Raw genomic sequence first — 13,717 nt, forward strand, 5'->3', positions numbered from 1 at the left:
TTTTCTCTGGAAAAGAGGCGCTTGCGAGGGGACATGATTACTCTGTACAGGTACATTAGAGGGGATTATAGGCAGATGGGGGATGTTCTTTTTTCCCATAAAAACAATCAACGCACCAGAGGTCACCCCTTTAGATTAGAGGAAAGGAGCTTCCATTTGAAGCAGCGTAGGGGGTTCCTCATGGTGAGGGCAGTGAGGGGGTTGGGGAATGCCCTTCCTAGTGATGGGGTAATGGCAGATTCTGTTAATGCCTATAAGAGGGGCCTGGATGAGTTCTTGATCAATCAGAATATCCAAGGCTATTGTGATACTAATACCTACAGTTAGTATTACTGGTTGTATATATAGTTTATGTATGTGAGTGTATAGATTGGTAGGTGTGGGTTAAGTGTGCTGGGTTTACTTGGATGGGTTGAACTTGATGGACACTGGTCTTTTTTCAACCCTATGTAACTATGTAACTATGTAACTATAAGTGGCTTTTCCTGCCCCTGTAACTTGCAGGGAGGGGCCGCCTGGGGCGAGTTTCTCAGCTCATGTCAGCAGCGCCCCTGAGTGGGTGGAACCCCCAAGTTAATAAATTGAAATTGCTTTATATTCTTATATCACACTAGGGGGCACATTTACTAATCCACGAATCCGAATCACGAATGGGAAAAAATCGTATTGGGAACGAAAATTTCGTAAGATCGCAAATATCACAAAAATGCTTACGAAAAAATCGTATTAGTCACGATAATATCGTATTGGCGATCCGAAAGTCACAAAATTTTTGTACCAAACAATTGTAAACAGTGGTAAAACTTTAACGATTTTTCCGTGCAAACGTCCGAAAAAGTCGTGCGCCGTACGAAAAAGTCATGTGGACGCCCGAAAAAATCAACGAAAATACGCTCGGAGCGTTCGCATGAACGCTCATGCGTTCGTGCTTTTGTAAATGTGCCCCTAAGTCTGCACGTGAGATTATTTTCCTGTGGTGGAAAAGCAAGTCATTTGTGTCCATTGGGCCCTTGTGCACTCAGGAACCCTATAACCCCTGTAGTGCCAGCCATGCAGGTATAAGTCCCGCAGTTATACTATAAGGATATCTCCTCACAGACATTTAGCTCTTTCTCTGACTTTTAATAGTGAATGAATATTCATGGTCAGATCTCAGTCTGAGCCCAAGCTAGTCCTGCTTATTGTTTTGCCTAAAGAGTAGTTGCTGGCCCTGCTCCATGTTGGATCTTCCCTACAGTATTGCCCATTTGTTCTACGGGAGATTGCCACCTAGCAACAGCTATTGGGTTATGCGGCAGCCTCCCGAAGATACGCTGGAGAAATGTATTTAGCACTACAGCCGCGTTTCTGCTTTCCCCTTCTGATGTGCTTGTGCCTTTACTATGTGGGAGGGAGCACAGGTCTGCTCAGCGCTGATTGGCCAGTATAGAGCAGGAAGGGGAGGAGCTGAATGGGGATTTTTTACCTCAGCGTTCATTGAGGATGCAGTTTCTTTATCTGCTACAGACTCCATGACGTTTCCCCCTCAGTTTCCTTCCAAACACCACAAAAACCAGAGAGTGTAATCTCCTTTATATTTTTAATATGAGGAAAGACTTTTTTTCTCTGTTCTGAATAAAAAGAGCGACGTTAGACTCTGCTTTCTCCCCCTCATTTGGCTGCCCCAGGGGGGGTTCTGTCAGGGTTCAGCCCCACATGGATATTCCTAAGGTTAAACAAGGAGTTTTTAAATGTAAAGATATCTCTTCTCCGTTTGGAGTTAAACTAAGGGGCACATTTACTAACCCACGAACGGGTCGAAATGAGTCCGATTGCGTTTTTTTCGTAAAGATCAGTATTTTGCGATTTTTTCGTATTGGCAATGATTCCCAGGAGTGTGACGCAGGCTCCTCCCATTATTGTTTGGGAATCTGTATGGAATACACTGCAAAGGGCCAAAGTGAGTTTGTAGGTGTAAAAGAAAATAATGACAAGACGTCAGCGGCTCAAGAGAACGGAGCAATCAGTTATGTTCCTGAGTGAGTTGCAGGACTGATACCTTTCTGTTATTGCTCATGGAGGAGGCAGTTTCTTTCACTGCAACAAACTCTATCGCTTTATCTTTTCCCATCTCCCTGATATAGGAAGATAATGTAATTTACACTTGTATACTTGTATTCCTGATATGCCGAAATGAATTGCTCTTTACTTTTACCCACCTCCCAGGGGTGTAACTGCAGAGACAGCAGGCCCTGCCATTGCCGGGGAGCCCAGGAGGGAACAATCGGGGGACACTTCCCTACAGGTTGTACTTGTATAACTGTGTATGTGACAAATAGAAGGAACAATCTATTTTCTATCTGCAGGGATCAGTACTAGGCCCTTATTATTGAGCAATTTTAATATACTGTATTTTGGCAGAATAGATGAACTTACCAATGTCTGTGGCCCTAATATGAATTTGCTATGAGGCCCAGTAACATCTACCTGCTCCACTGCCTCTGTCGGTCGGCATTTTGAGTAATCAGGCCTTATAAAACAAATATAATGGCTTAATTCCTTTCCACCATTCAGTTCAAAGTGACCAATGCTATTGGTCTGTCACCACTTTTAGTCAGTGTGTACCAAGAAGGCCTAGATAATATGTTAATAATATGTTATTGCCTTGAATCTCTCTTATTGCTTCCTAATTGGCTCTAGGGAGCATCTCTATTTATTGGCCAAACCTTCAACCATGTGACCAGCCTAAGAAGGTCTCACCACAGCGGCACTGACTGACTTTAAATCTGCCTTAATGTTCCTCCCTCCTGCATGTTTGGCCTCACTTTACTGTCATAAATATGGATGTTTCGACTTCATAATCCATAATCCATATAAACAGGGCTACTCTGCCTACCAACACCAGTACAAGTATCTGTATTGTATACCCACAGAGATAATCTTTTAAGATGGTTATACTATTTTAGAAGCAACTCACTCTGACTGGGGGCAAGCACTGTCTATCCCCCGGAGCTATTTCCAGTCTCCCACAAAGCTTCACTTCTGTGCAGAGATTTTTCATTTCTCCTGAACTTTCTACTGAAGGAATGAAACTCAAAAAAAAAAAAAAAGAATTTTGAAACAAAACAAGAAACAAAACCTGACAGTTCTCTTTCATCATAGAACAACTCCTGGGCCTAGTAATCCCAACCAATTTATTGTTCAGTTTAGAGGAGTCTCACAACACCAGAACAATGAAAGGGTTCTGGTATCCAATATAGAACATTACCATGTACATTTACTAGAGCTCATGCAGTTTAACTGTACTTGCCCCATATCTAGTCCCAGTACTTCAGATGACCAACAGGAAAGCCATATCACCATTCCATATATTGCTAAGAGCCAGTTTAGCTTCAGAGACAGGCCCTTCACAGAAACATATTGCTCAGAGCTAAAAACATTCAAAGAATGTAAAAATGTATAGCGGACAGAGTAACTCTTCAAGGACATGTAGTATCTATAGAGTATACTATGTGTAATCTCCTACCATATACATCTATTTTGGGATTTCTTAAGCTTCAGAGAAATAAATATAGCCATCCCAATATCATTCCAATCTAACAAATTTGTTGAGAATTTTGCACAAGGGGCAAGTACAGAGGCCTTGGTGCCTCCCTTAGCATGGATTCACAGAGCACTCGGGAACATACTTCAAGACGGGGCAACACATGACCTTATAGTATTTCCATTAACTTCTCAAAATGTGGAATATTTTCTAACAAAGGTTTCAAGGTCTTCTCTTTTTCTCTAACTAAGGGTGTAATTGTGACACAATATATCCAGTTGGTGTAACCTTAATATTTTAAATGGATCTTGATTACAGTTTCCTGTACATTGCTTTTACAACAAACTGTAAGGGGGGCCTTCTCTACAGAGGCCAGTCCATTCTCACTATGAATACATGTAGGGCATCAAACTCACGTTGTCATTCCTATGAAAGGTGCCTGATAACTCTCCTGAGTAGCGCTCAGTATTAAATGAGCATGTCTAATAGCCATGGCTTTCTCAGCTATAGGAGAAGAACTCTCTCTTATACACTTTTCTGACCCTCGGTTGTGTATGACATTATCCTTGAGGGGGTCACAAAAATGTATTTCTGCAGTGTGGTTGAATTACACGCAATATAAGTCACTGATCCTTCCTTGGTCTGTTTAGTTAAAGGACTCTTGATTTTTTACACAGAACTTACTCCTTAAGAGGAACTATTACCCATTATTAATAACTTCCAGATAATTCTGTTTACTATAAAAATGTAATATTATTACTGTCCAGCTTAAGAGACCTTTGGAGGATCCACAACAACAAAGGTTGCTCCAAGATGTCTCTACCTTTCTGTTATAATGAACGTCCCCTCATGGTTTCTTCCAGAACCTTTCTAAACACCATGACATAAGGGGCATTCATAAAAGCAACTTCTAGGTGTGGGCTTCTCTCCCATTAGCTGTTGCTAGGTGGCAATCTCCCATAGAACAAAGAAGTGTTTGCAGGAATCTATGACCTAGCCACCTAGCAACAGCGCCCACCCTTGTCCCACCCTTACATTACATCATGCAATTCTTTCCAGAATTCCTAGCAGTTGTGATTTCCTAGTGAATTCTTCTTCTCCTTCATGTCTCTCTTGGCTTACACCAAAATTCTAGGAAGGATTTGGATTATCGATCCAAACCCAAAGGAGAACTAGGAAGGATGCTACTTTTATCATTCTGAAGGTACTGGATTTCTCTTCCTTCAATGTGGTTTCGTTAATTTTACAGTGAATGTTGTGCTATGGGTAGTTAAATGCTATACAGATCTATTTCAAGGGGCAATAGCCTTATCTGTCACTTCTTTTATTCTAAGTCCATTTCTAAGACAATTACAAATTGTCATCGTCATCTTTTATCATTTCTTTAAAATCTCGGTTCCTTTCAAGGACACTCCTCTATTTTATGCATTGTCATCCAGCAGACTCCCGGTAAAAAATCTAACTTCCCCATTCAGCTCCTCCCCTTCCTGCTCTACACTGTCCAATCAGCGCTGAGCAGACCTGTGCTTGCTCCCACATAATAAAGACACAAGCACATCAGAAGGCAGAAAGCAGAAACGTGGCTGTAGTCTTTGAGAGGCTGCCGCAAAACCCATTAGCTGTTGCTAGGTGGCAATCTCCCGTAGAACAAATGCTGTTTGTAGGTCATAGATTCCTGCAAACACTTCTTTCTGCTCCACTACCACGATGACTAAAGGTCTCTGTAAGGGTTGAGCCTGGCAGATGTCGGTGGGCACAGGTGATAAAACTGTAATGTTGTCATTGCCTGGAAACCAATATTTAGTACGTGACAAGGGGCCAGAAAGTTCTCTGTTAGGTTCCACATGAGAAAATGGGTTTTTAAAGTATCCCTGGGGTGAAAATTCAAGTTCAGACCCTGCAAGAGGGGGGAGTTACTGCCATTGGTTACTGCCCACAGGCAAATTTGCCCAGTATTGATAAATGACCCCCAGGGAGTGGGGATTTATACATGAGTGGGTAGGGGGATGCCTGTGGGTGGGGGGAAGGGTTTGCTGCGCTGTGCTTGGATTTTTTTGCTGGGGGGCCAGACGCAGAGTAGTTACACCACTGCCCATTTCTATTTAGCTCCCATGCATTGTTCTCACTGGATGCTTCCAGGGGTTCCATCCAGGATAGAAAAGTTAGAAATATATACATAATATTCATACAATCCCCACACTGTCTCACTGTTTATATATATTTAGGGCCCAGAAGTGAGTATTCAGTACAATAGGAAATTACTGTCCCGGTGTCTGACAACAAAGCACAGAAGTCTCTATTTACAGTAATCATGTGATTTATTAGGAATATATTCCTGTTGATTCATTTATATCTACACAACTTGTATCATATTATATTATTCGTTAGTTGAAAACATGCAATTAAAGCCTTAAAACAATCCCAAACCATATTTATTATGGCACAATCACATACAAACAACACATTAGATAAATCTGATAAATCTTTAGTTATTAAAAACAGACACTGAAAATAAAAAAATAAAAATAAAAAACAGAATAAGGTATTAGAATAATTCTGTATACGACAGACTAGAAGTTAATGTTAAAGTCAACAGTTCCTTATAGATGTGTCGTATTGTATTAGATTATAAGATAAAAAATCACAAAACATCTCCTTTAAACTCTGTACTAGATTTTCAGTTCAGCAATGGCATCACCCTTGGTATATTTACTCCACAGTTCAGGGATGGCTCCCAGACCAGAAAACTTTTTATTCTTATGATTCTCTAGATCTTCCTTGAATCGACACACAAACCATTTCCAGTAACATTGCTCTGAGTTATCTGGTGTAATGGACCAATCAGAATATGGGGGCCCTGCTGCTTTGTAATTGTTGTATGGGAAGAGATCATCAGTGGTGGCATCCCGGCGAAATTTCTTATCACTCACTACCTGAGTGGTGCAGATGTCAGTGGCAAACTGGTCTGTATCATGAAAGTGCCACCCAGCTAATGCCTGAGGGCGGTGAAACGGGACACTATGGTCCCCATCATGCCCAGCTATAGTGTTAGTACAAATAGCTTTACAGAAAGGGCACTGGTGCCAACATGTATCAAACTGCTCAAATAATATTTCATGGGGCTTCGTTCTGAAGTTTGTTAAACAAGACTTAGAAAATTCCTCCTTTAGGCTCTGAGTGCCAGTTTCCAGGGCCACAGTAACTGCCTCTTGTAGGAAGCCGACATCTGTTATGTTCTGGTACTGAAGGCTTTTAAAGTCACTCTGTGAAATTTTAATGTCACCAACAAGCTCTTTACAGAATGTACCGACCCATGAATCAATATCACCGCCAGTGAGTGTAACGGCCTCAGTTGATTTCTCAATAGTTCCCTGTATAAGAGATTTGAATTTATCAAGATTTCTGATTAAAATGTTAAAAATCTTTGAATTATCCCTTTGACAATATTCAGTAACAGTTTCCTGCAAAAACACAGTAAATGCAGTTTTGGGATGATCAATATACTGAGTGTATGCTGGGAAATCTTCCTTTTCAGCCAGAGACTTCAAGAGGTGAAGCTCTAATTGAGATCTGTTCCCATTAAGAGCCGGGTGGTTGCATTTCATTTCACTGGCTAAGCCAATAGCTGCCTGGGCATATACTTGTTCCTTTATAGAATCAGTCAGTTTATCACTTAAGATTTCAGCCAGTGATGCAATCGATGCCTTTTCTGCAAAAGAATTTTTAAAGATTTTTAAGAAATGGTTCTTTTTTGTTTCAAAATGGCTGACTGGGTCATTTCGTTTTCTAAATTCATGAGAAATGTGGGTAAATCTCTCTGCTGCTTTTCTGCACAAATAAAGAGAAACAAATACAGTGAATTCCTTCCTGAACCTGAATTTTGGGTGCAGCCTGGTGCTCAGTTCCTTCTCTATGATGCGCAGGATTTCATGAAAGTAGCTGCGCTGATAGTCCATATCATCCCTCTCCTTCTTATCAATATAACTATTAATTCTGTTTCTTAGTTCTTTTGTTTCTCGTATTATTTCAATTATTTCAGTCTCTTTGAGTTTCTCAGATCGTAATCCATGCCACTTTGGTTTTGTCTGGATATAGTTAGAAAACTCCAGATAGAAATCGGTCCATTTATAAGAACTCCTAATGTTGTTGATCAGATCTGTCTCTTGTTTAAAGTAATCTAGAAGGATATTTTCTATGTCCACATTAATGTTAGGTGGATCAAGTATGGGCCTGGAAGCCTTTACTTTATCAATCCAATCACTCCACAGTTTATGAAAATGTTCTTCTATCTCATTTTCATTTGATGCTTGTTGCTTCAGACATAAAGCCAAATCTCTGCTTTTACTTAACAGCTCAACTTCATATTGTTCTTTCATTTGTTCAGTTTCTCTCTTGCTTTTCTTTATGTGAATCTGCTCAGCTAAGTTTTTCTTAACCTCTTCTATGAGATCATTTTTAACTCCTTCAAGTCTGATCTCAGTATTTGCTTTCCACTGGATCAGTATATTGCCCTCTTTCTCATCAGTGAAAAAATTATTTAGGTTGTCCATAATTTTGCTATAGATCTCTTTAAGACTCTCATGTAGAGAAATTCTATCTATACTCTGTAGTTCATGGTTTAGAATCTGGTTTTTGAGTTTGTTCTGCAGATTAAGCATATGTTCTCTCATGTCCCATGTCCATTTACAGTATTGTGTTTCTAGCTTGTTGTAGGCTGCAATCTCAAGAGAATTCTTGAAGCTGAAAACAAAGTTCTCATTCAGCAGAGCATTCCACAAGTCAGTTACACAAACCTTGAAATCTGAAATTGATGAAATATTGCCTTGTGCTTTTCCATGATCAAGTATCATTTTTTTAAGCGTTTGCACATTCTGGCTGTAACTTGGATTGGGCGGAGCCATTGGTGGGTCACCTTCCCAGAGGTGGGCAAAGTACAAAATATGAGTGTTTACATCAAATTTGATCACATCATTAAAGCAAGTAATGTCTGAATGTTCCTGTTCTGCTGCAATTCGTGTCATTTCATCCAGTTTTTCCTGAAGTCGTCGTCGTCCCTCCATATTTTTCTCTGTGGCTGTGATTTCTCCAACATTCTGATGAACAAATAGACACCCTGGCTTGAGATTTACTGATTTCATTCTCAGGAATGCCTGAACAGCTATCTGTAGAATGTCCTGCATTTCAGAAGGATTTTCCCCATAAATGTTAATCAGTGTGATGTTGCCCAGGCCAATTACAAATGTAGCCAACTCATTGTCATGGTTTAAAGTTGTTTCATTGGACAGTTCCATGGCTCTTAAACCTTCAGTATCTATTATAAGTACAAAGTCAAAGTTCATCTCTTGTCTGAGTTTCTCATCAACCTTCACAAGCTGCATGAATGCCCCCCGGGTGCATCTACCTGCACTTACTGCAAACTCCAGGCCAAACATGGCATTAAGCAGAGTAGATTTCCCAGTACTTTGTATTCCAAGAATGGAAAGAACAAAAACCTTCTTATGTCCAAGTATTTCCACCAGTTTATCTAAAACAGCTCCTATCCATCTCAGAGGCACATGTGCAGCATCCCCATCCATCAGTTCTACTGGGTACCCAGAGACCATGAGATTGGCAGCAATTTCTGGTAACAAGTGAAAACCTTTATCATCTTTAGAATCTGTTACTAAAGCCTCATAGATCTGTCCCACTTCTCTGAGGACGTGTTCAAGTCCAAATGTTGAATCATTTATCTGCTTTGATAGACTGTTCAATTTCCTTTCCACTGACAGTTTGTCTTTCTCTTCTTTCTTTTTCTTCTGAATATCTGACCATAAGTCATGAAATCTCTGGTTAAGTTGTGGGAGATTCTCTACAGTTATTTTGTCTAAATGCATTTTAAACCACTGCAGAAAGTACATTTTTGAAAAATCTGAGTGTGACTGTAATATTTTTAGAAAACATGTGATAAACACATTGAGTGGAAATGCTCTTTGTAGCTGATTCTGCCTAATTTCACTCTTCTCTGACTCAATGTTACTGCGTTGCTGCTCGATGCTTTCATTACTGTTTCCTTTATGGCGATTGAGCTCTTTGTCTTTCTGACACCATTTGTGCCACAGATCCCCTTGTAATGGAAGAAATTCTCTCTTTATTTCTACAACTTCTTTCTCTCTTAACAAAGACATTAGAGTCTGAGCTTGTTGTTTTGTAGATTTACATATTTTACTTTCTACATCAACAGTGATACCGTATCCTTTTGCAAGATCCACACAGTCATCCAGAGAACGAGGCCTCTCTGTGTTCCCTATCATGCTTGTAATTGTTATTTTTAGTTCTTGTAGTAATTCTGCCTCATTTTTATTCTTTATACCAATTTTTAATTTATTACCAGCATCTGATAAGATATGTTCTTTGTCAGAAAACAGACATATTAAACATTTAGTAGACTGATAGCATTTCAGTAGAAATTGTCTGCTCTTTGCATCTTCCATATCAGCCTCTGCTAAAAATATGACAATGACGGAGGCAATGCCCAGTAAGAAGCTGACTTGCTTATCATGCTCTCGTAGATCCCCATGGAGATTTGTAAAAGCGACGCAGTCATCAAACATGTCATCATCCCTCCCCCCCGGACAATACCAGGCAATCTCTGCAACACCTTTCATTAGTACCGAGGTCTTTGTGCTGCCTTCACACTGTCGATGGTAAAAGATATCATGTTTTCTCTTACTCATCAAAGAGTTAATAAGTTGGGACTTTGAGGTGCAGGATTCACCAAACCGAAAGAAACTTACAGTGGGTATTTCTGCTTCATTTATATATTTCTCATTGGATTTTTTTATCTGAGTTTCACACTTCTGAAGTTTGTTCTGCCATTTCTTCTGTACATCACAGAATGCCCAGAGTGGGAATTCTACATCCCCAGTATGAGGATCAGGCACCAAGAGGGGAAGGGCAAACTGACAAAATGAAAGTTTTCTGTAGATGAATTGTCTGGTTATATGATCAGCGCAGTGTAAAACTGCCATCTGGAGATCCATAGGGTGGACAGGGTGTGTGTTTGTATTCAGTGTGTTACATTGCACCTCAGTGAGTTTTAAAAAATTGTCAAAACTAGTCTCGCCTGAGTCAGTAACATTCTCTTTGGTTGGTGTCTCTGTAAAATTCACTGGGGTTGTGGGTAATTTTCTAGATTTATCTTCATAACTGTATACTAAATACCTTGCCCGGTAATCAAAACTTAGCAATTTTTGCAAAAATTGGAACGCAGGAGAATTATGAGCAATGTTACGGATGCTATGAAAGTCAGATATATTCAGCTTTTTTGGATAGTATTTTTTAAGATCAGTTTGTTTTAGTAAATTCTGGAAATCCACATTTGTGTGCTCTGGGTTCATTTCAGAAACTATTTCTTTGCAATAAGTTTGACCAATATGTTCCAATTCCTGAAACACTCGTTCTACATTTAATTCTGCATCATTGCTTCTGTTTTGTGATGAAATTAATACCTCAAGGTCTTTTTCCAGACCACTGAAATCTGAATTTTCATAGTATTTTTTTAGACTTTTTGTAATAATATCAGAGAGTGAATTGCCCAGGAATTTAACCATAAAATGAAGACGTTGCATTTTGTCTGTGAATGATGGGTGATCACTGTTTCCCACAATAGTCAAACCAGCAAGCAATACATGGGCCTGGAACTTCAGTTTACTTTGCTTTCTTAGTTGTGTATATTTACGATAGGCTATGTGGATACATTCTTCCATATGTTCTATATCGTGCAGTCCCAAAATGCCTTTAAAGGCGTAATTCTGTAAACAAAACCCTGAATTGTTAGCAGTACAAAGCAACAGAAGTTCTGCATCAAATTCCTTATTGTCTCTCTTGGATTTTAGCAATGAACACAATGCACGATTAATCTGTATTGTTGCTCTTACCCTGGCTTGGTGTGTCTCCTCTGCATTTGGATGATGAATACAGAGCACCCCAAGAATATCTTCCTTTGATTTTTTTACTTTGTCAGTAAATACAGAAACAGAAATATCCTCAGATTCATTTGATTTTGAATCATGGATCCACTTTAAAATAAATGACTTATTTGGAAAATTTTCACAAGAATAAATGTCAGGCTCAAGAAGCTCACGAAAGAGCAATTTTACCATGGGATTCTTAGGGGAAGATTTATATTTCTCAACAACTTTCATCACAAAATTCTGAAAGTCTCCATCAGATAGGCACAGGCCTACCCAAGAACTAGAGTTATTTGTTGCTTGATTTACTGCATGTTTATACTGAAGAAGAGCCATCAGGTGCTCTGTGGCATTGTCCACTTCCCATAACTTCATGCCTTCTAAGACATTAATACTTTTATCCATATCATACAATAGACATTCTCCATAAAATGTCTCTATGGGGAGATTAGTCAGCAGTTTGTATGAATTAGCAAGACATGTTGCAATTGTCAGACAATCTTTAAAATCCTCTTTGTGATTGGACAGAATAATTTCCCATATGGGCATCAGCTGGAGACCTCGGTCAATAACACTCCATGTTTTACTATTGTTTACAAGACCCGCCCTCCATTGTTGTAGAGAATCTGTTATTGGAGGACCTCCAGTTTTCATCACAAAGATTTTTTCAAGAAATTCTGAAATGTTTGATTTATAAATGGAAACTGGGACATTTGAACTTGCCACATCCAGGTTTGCTCCCCACCCATAGTAAGTAGCTGCCACAAAGCCATCAAGGGCTTCAGATATTGTTTTCTTGGCTTCCTGCAACTGTGCAGCCTGAAATCCTTCACTTAATGCTTTCCACCACAATATTCCTCCAAACTGTATAGGGCCCAAGCTGACATGTGACCCAAACCTCTTATAAAAATTTGCACAGTCATTTGTTATTGTTTCTTTGTCTGTGTTAGATTCAATAGTTTTACTCTCAATTTCTTTTAAACATTGCAAAGCTTCTTTAGAAAGTCTGATTTGATCCTTTGTGAAGTAACAGGAAGCGAGAGGAACGCAGTTAAATCTAATTACGGAAACATAAATCTGCTCATTGAGTGACTCACTGCAGTTTGTGTTGCCTTCAGCACCAAGATCCAAAAACCCACCTGGGATGGAACAACTGAGACTTAATCCAAGTTTCTCAACTGACTTTTGAAAATCATTTTCTTTATTAATGGATTCAAATTCTCTCTGCCATAAAACTGGATCTTGTTCCGGCCCAAAAAGCTTGAAACCCTGAGGAACACAAATTAATTTCTCATGTTTTTGAAGCAAATCCTTCCTGTTTTCTGTTATATAAATCCCCTCGAGTGCTAACCCCCCAGATGCCAACTTTAGGATGTCTTCATCTGACAGATTTGTTTTTTGCAAAAATGATTCCTCTATCAGGTCTATTTGCCTCTGGAAGGAATCTATGAAATCAGCGAATCTTTTCCCAGGGGGCGGTAGGTGTTCAGCAGGGATCTGCAGGGCTTTCTTCAGTTCCTTCTCAGTCTGTCTGACACTTTCATCATCTTGACTCTTTCCTTCATCATTTAACCCTTTCAGTTTCTCCAGTATCTCAGCAGCATGTTCATTTCTTGCTTTCAGCATTTTTGAATGAATTTGTTGGGTTTCGGCTAAGTCCGTGCTGCTATCTGGCAGGTTAAAGAGTTTCCGCAAAGCCTTTCTCTCCCAGGGATATTTGACTTTGGCTTCTAGTTCTGTATAATCTTCATAATCACAATATTGTAATGCGTGAGAACTCCGAAGCCCAATCTTTTCTGTAATTAGGGAAATCCAATAATCAGTATCCAGACGAGTGTCACTGAGCTTCTTTGCAAGTTCCTTGCTTATGTGCTTATTCTCCTCTTCCTCCATTGATTTCCTAAAAGAGAATAGGAATTTGCATCAATCTTAAAAAGTCTAGTGTGGTAAATGCAATACCCTGTCCTCAGCGCTCTGTAGCTGATGATGTTCAATAGATAAATAAATAAATAAGGTGATAAAAATGTGATCTTGCTGCTCCTCCTCAAGTCACCCCTTTGACTGGGTCCCAAACGTACGTAGAGAATTATGGCAGGAGCGCATGTGATGAATAAGAACAAAAAACCAATAATAGTGTAATACTGTTAAAACAAATGAAGGGTCAAGTAATAAAGAAACCAAGTCCCAGAGTAAATACGTGAAAGGCTGGTTTATTTTGTGTATCACCACGTGCTATAATACTTTA

At 39.5% G+C, this 13,717-nt stretch overlaps 1 protein-coding gene across 1 annotated transcript; it reads right to left on the reverse strand.

Moving 5' to 3' along the window:
* Positions 1-6,192: 6,192 nt before the first annotated feature.
* Positions 6,193-13,365, reverse strand: LOC101730827 (interferon-induced very large GTPase 1-like). Its single transcript, XM_004918378.4, has one exon. The coding sequence runs from the start codon at positions 13,363-13,365 to the stop codon at positions 6,193-6,195; it is 7,173 nt and encodes a 2,390-aa protein (XP_004918435.1).
* Between the last annotated feature and the right edge of the window lie 352 nt (positions 13,366-13,717).

The sequence above is a fragment of the Xenopus tropicalis genome, unplaced genomic scaffold, assembly GCF_000004195.4.
Source record: "Xenopus tropicalis strain Nigerian unplaced genomic scaffold, UCB_Xtro_10.0 Sca2, whole genome shotgun sequence".
NCBI lineage: Eukaryota > Metazoa > Chordata > Amphibia > Anura > Pipidae > Xenopus > Xenopus tropicalis.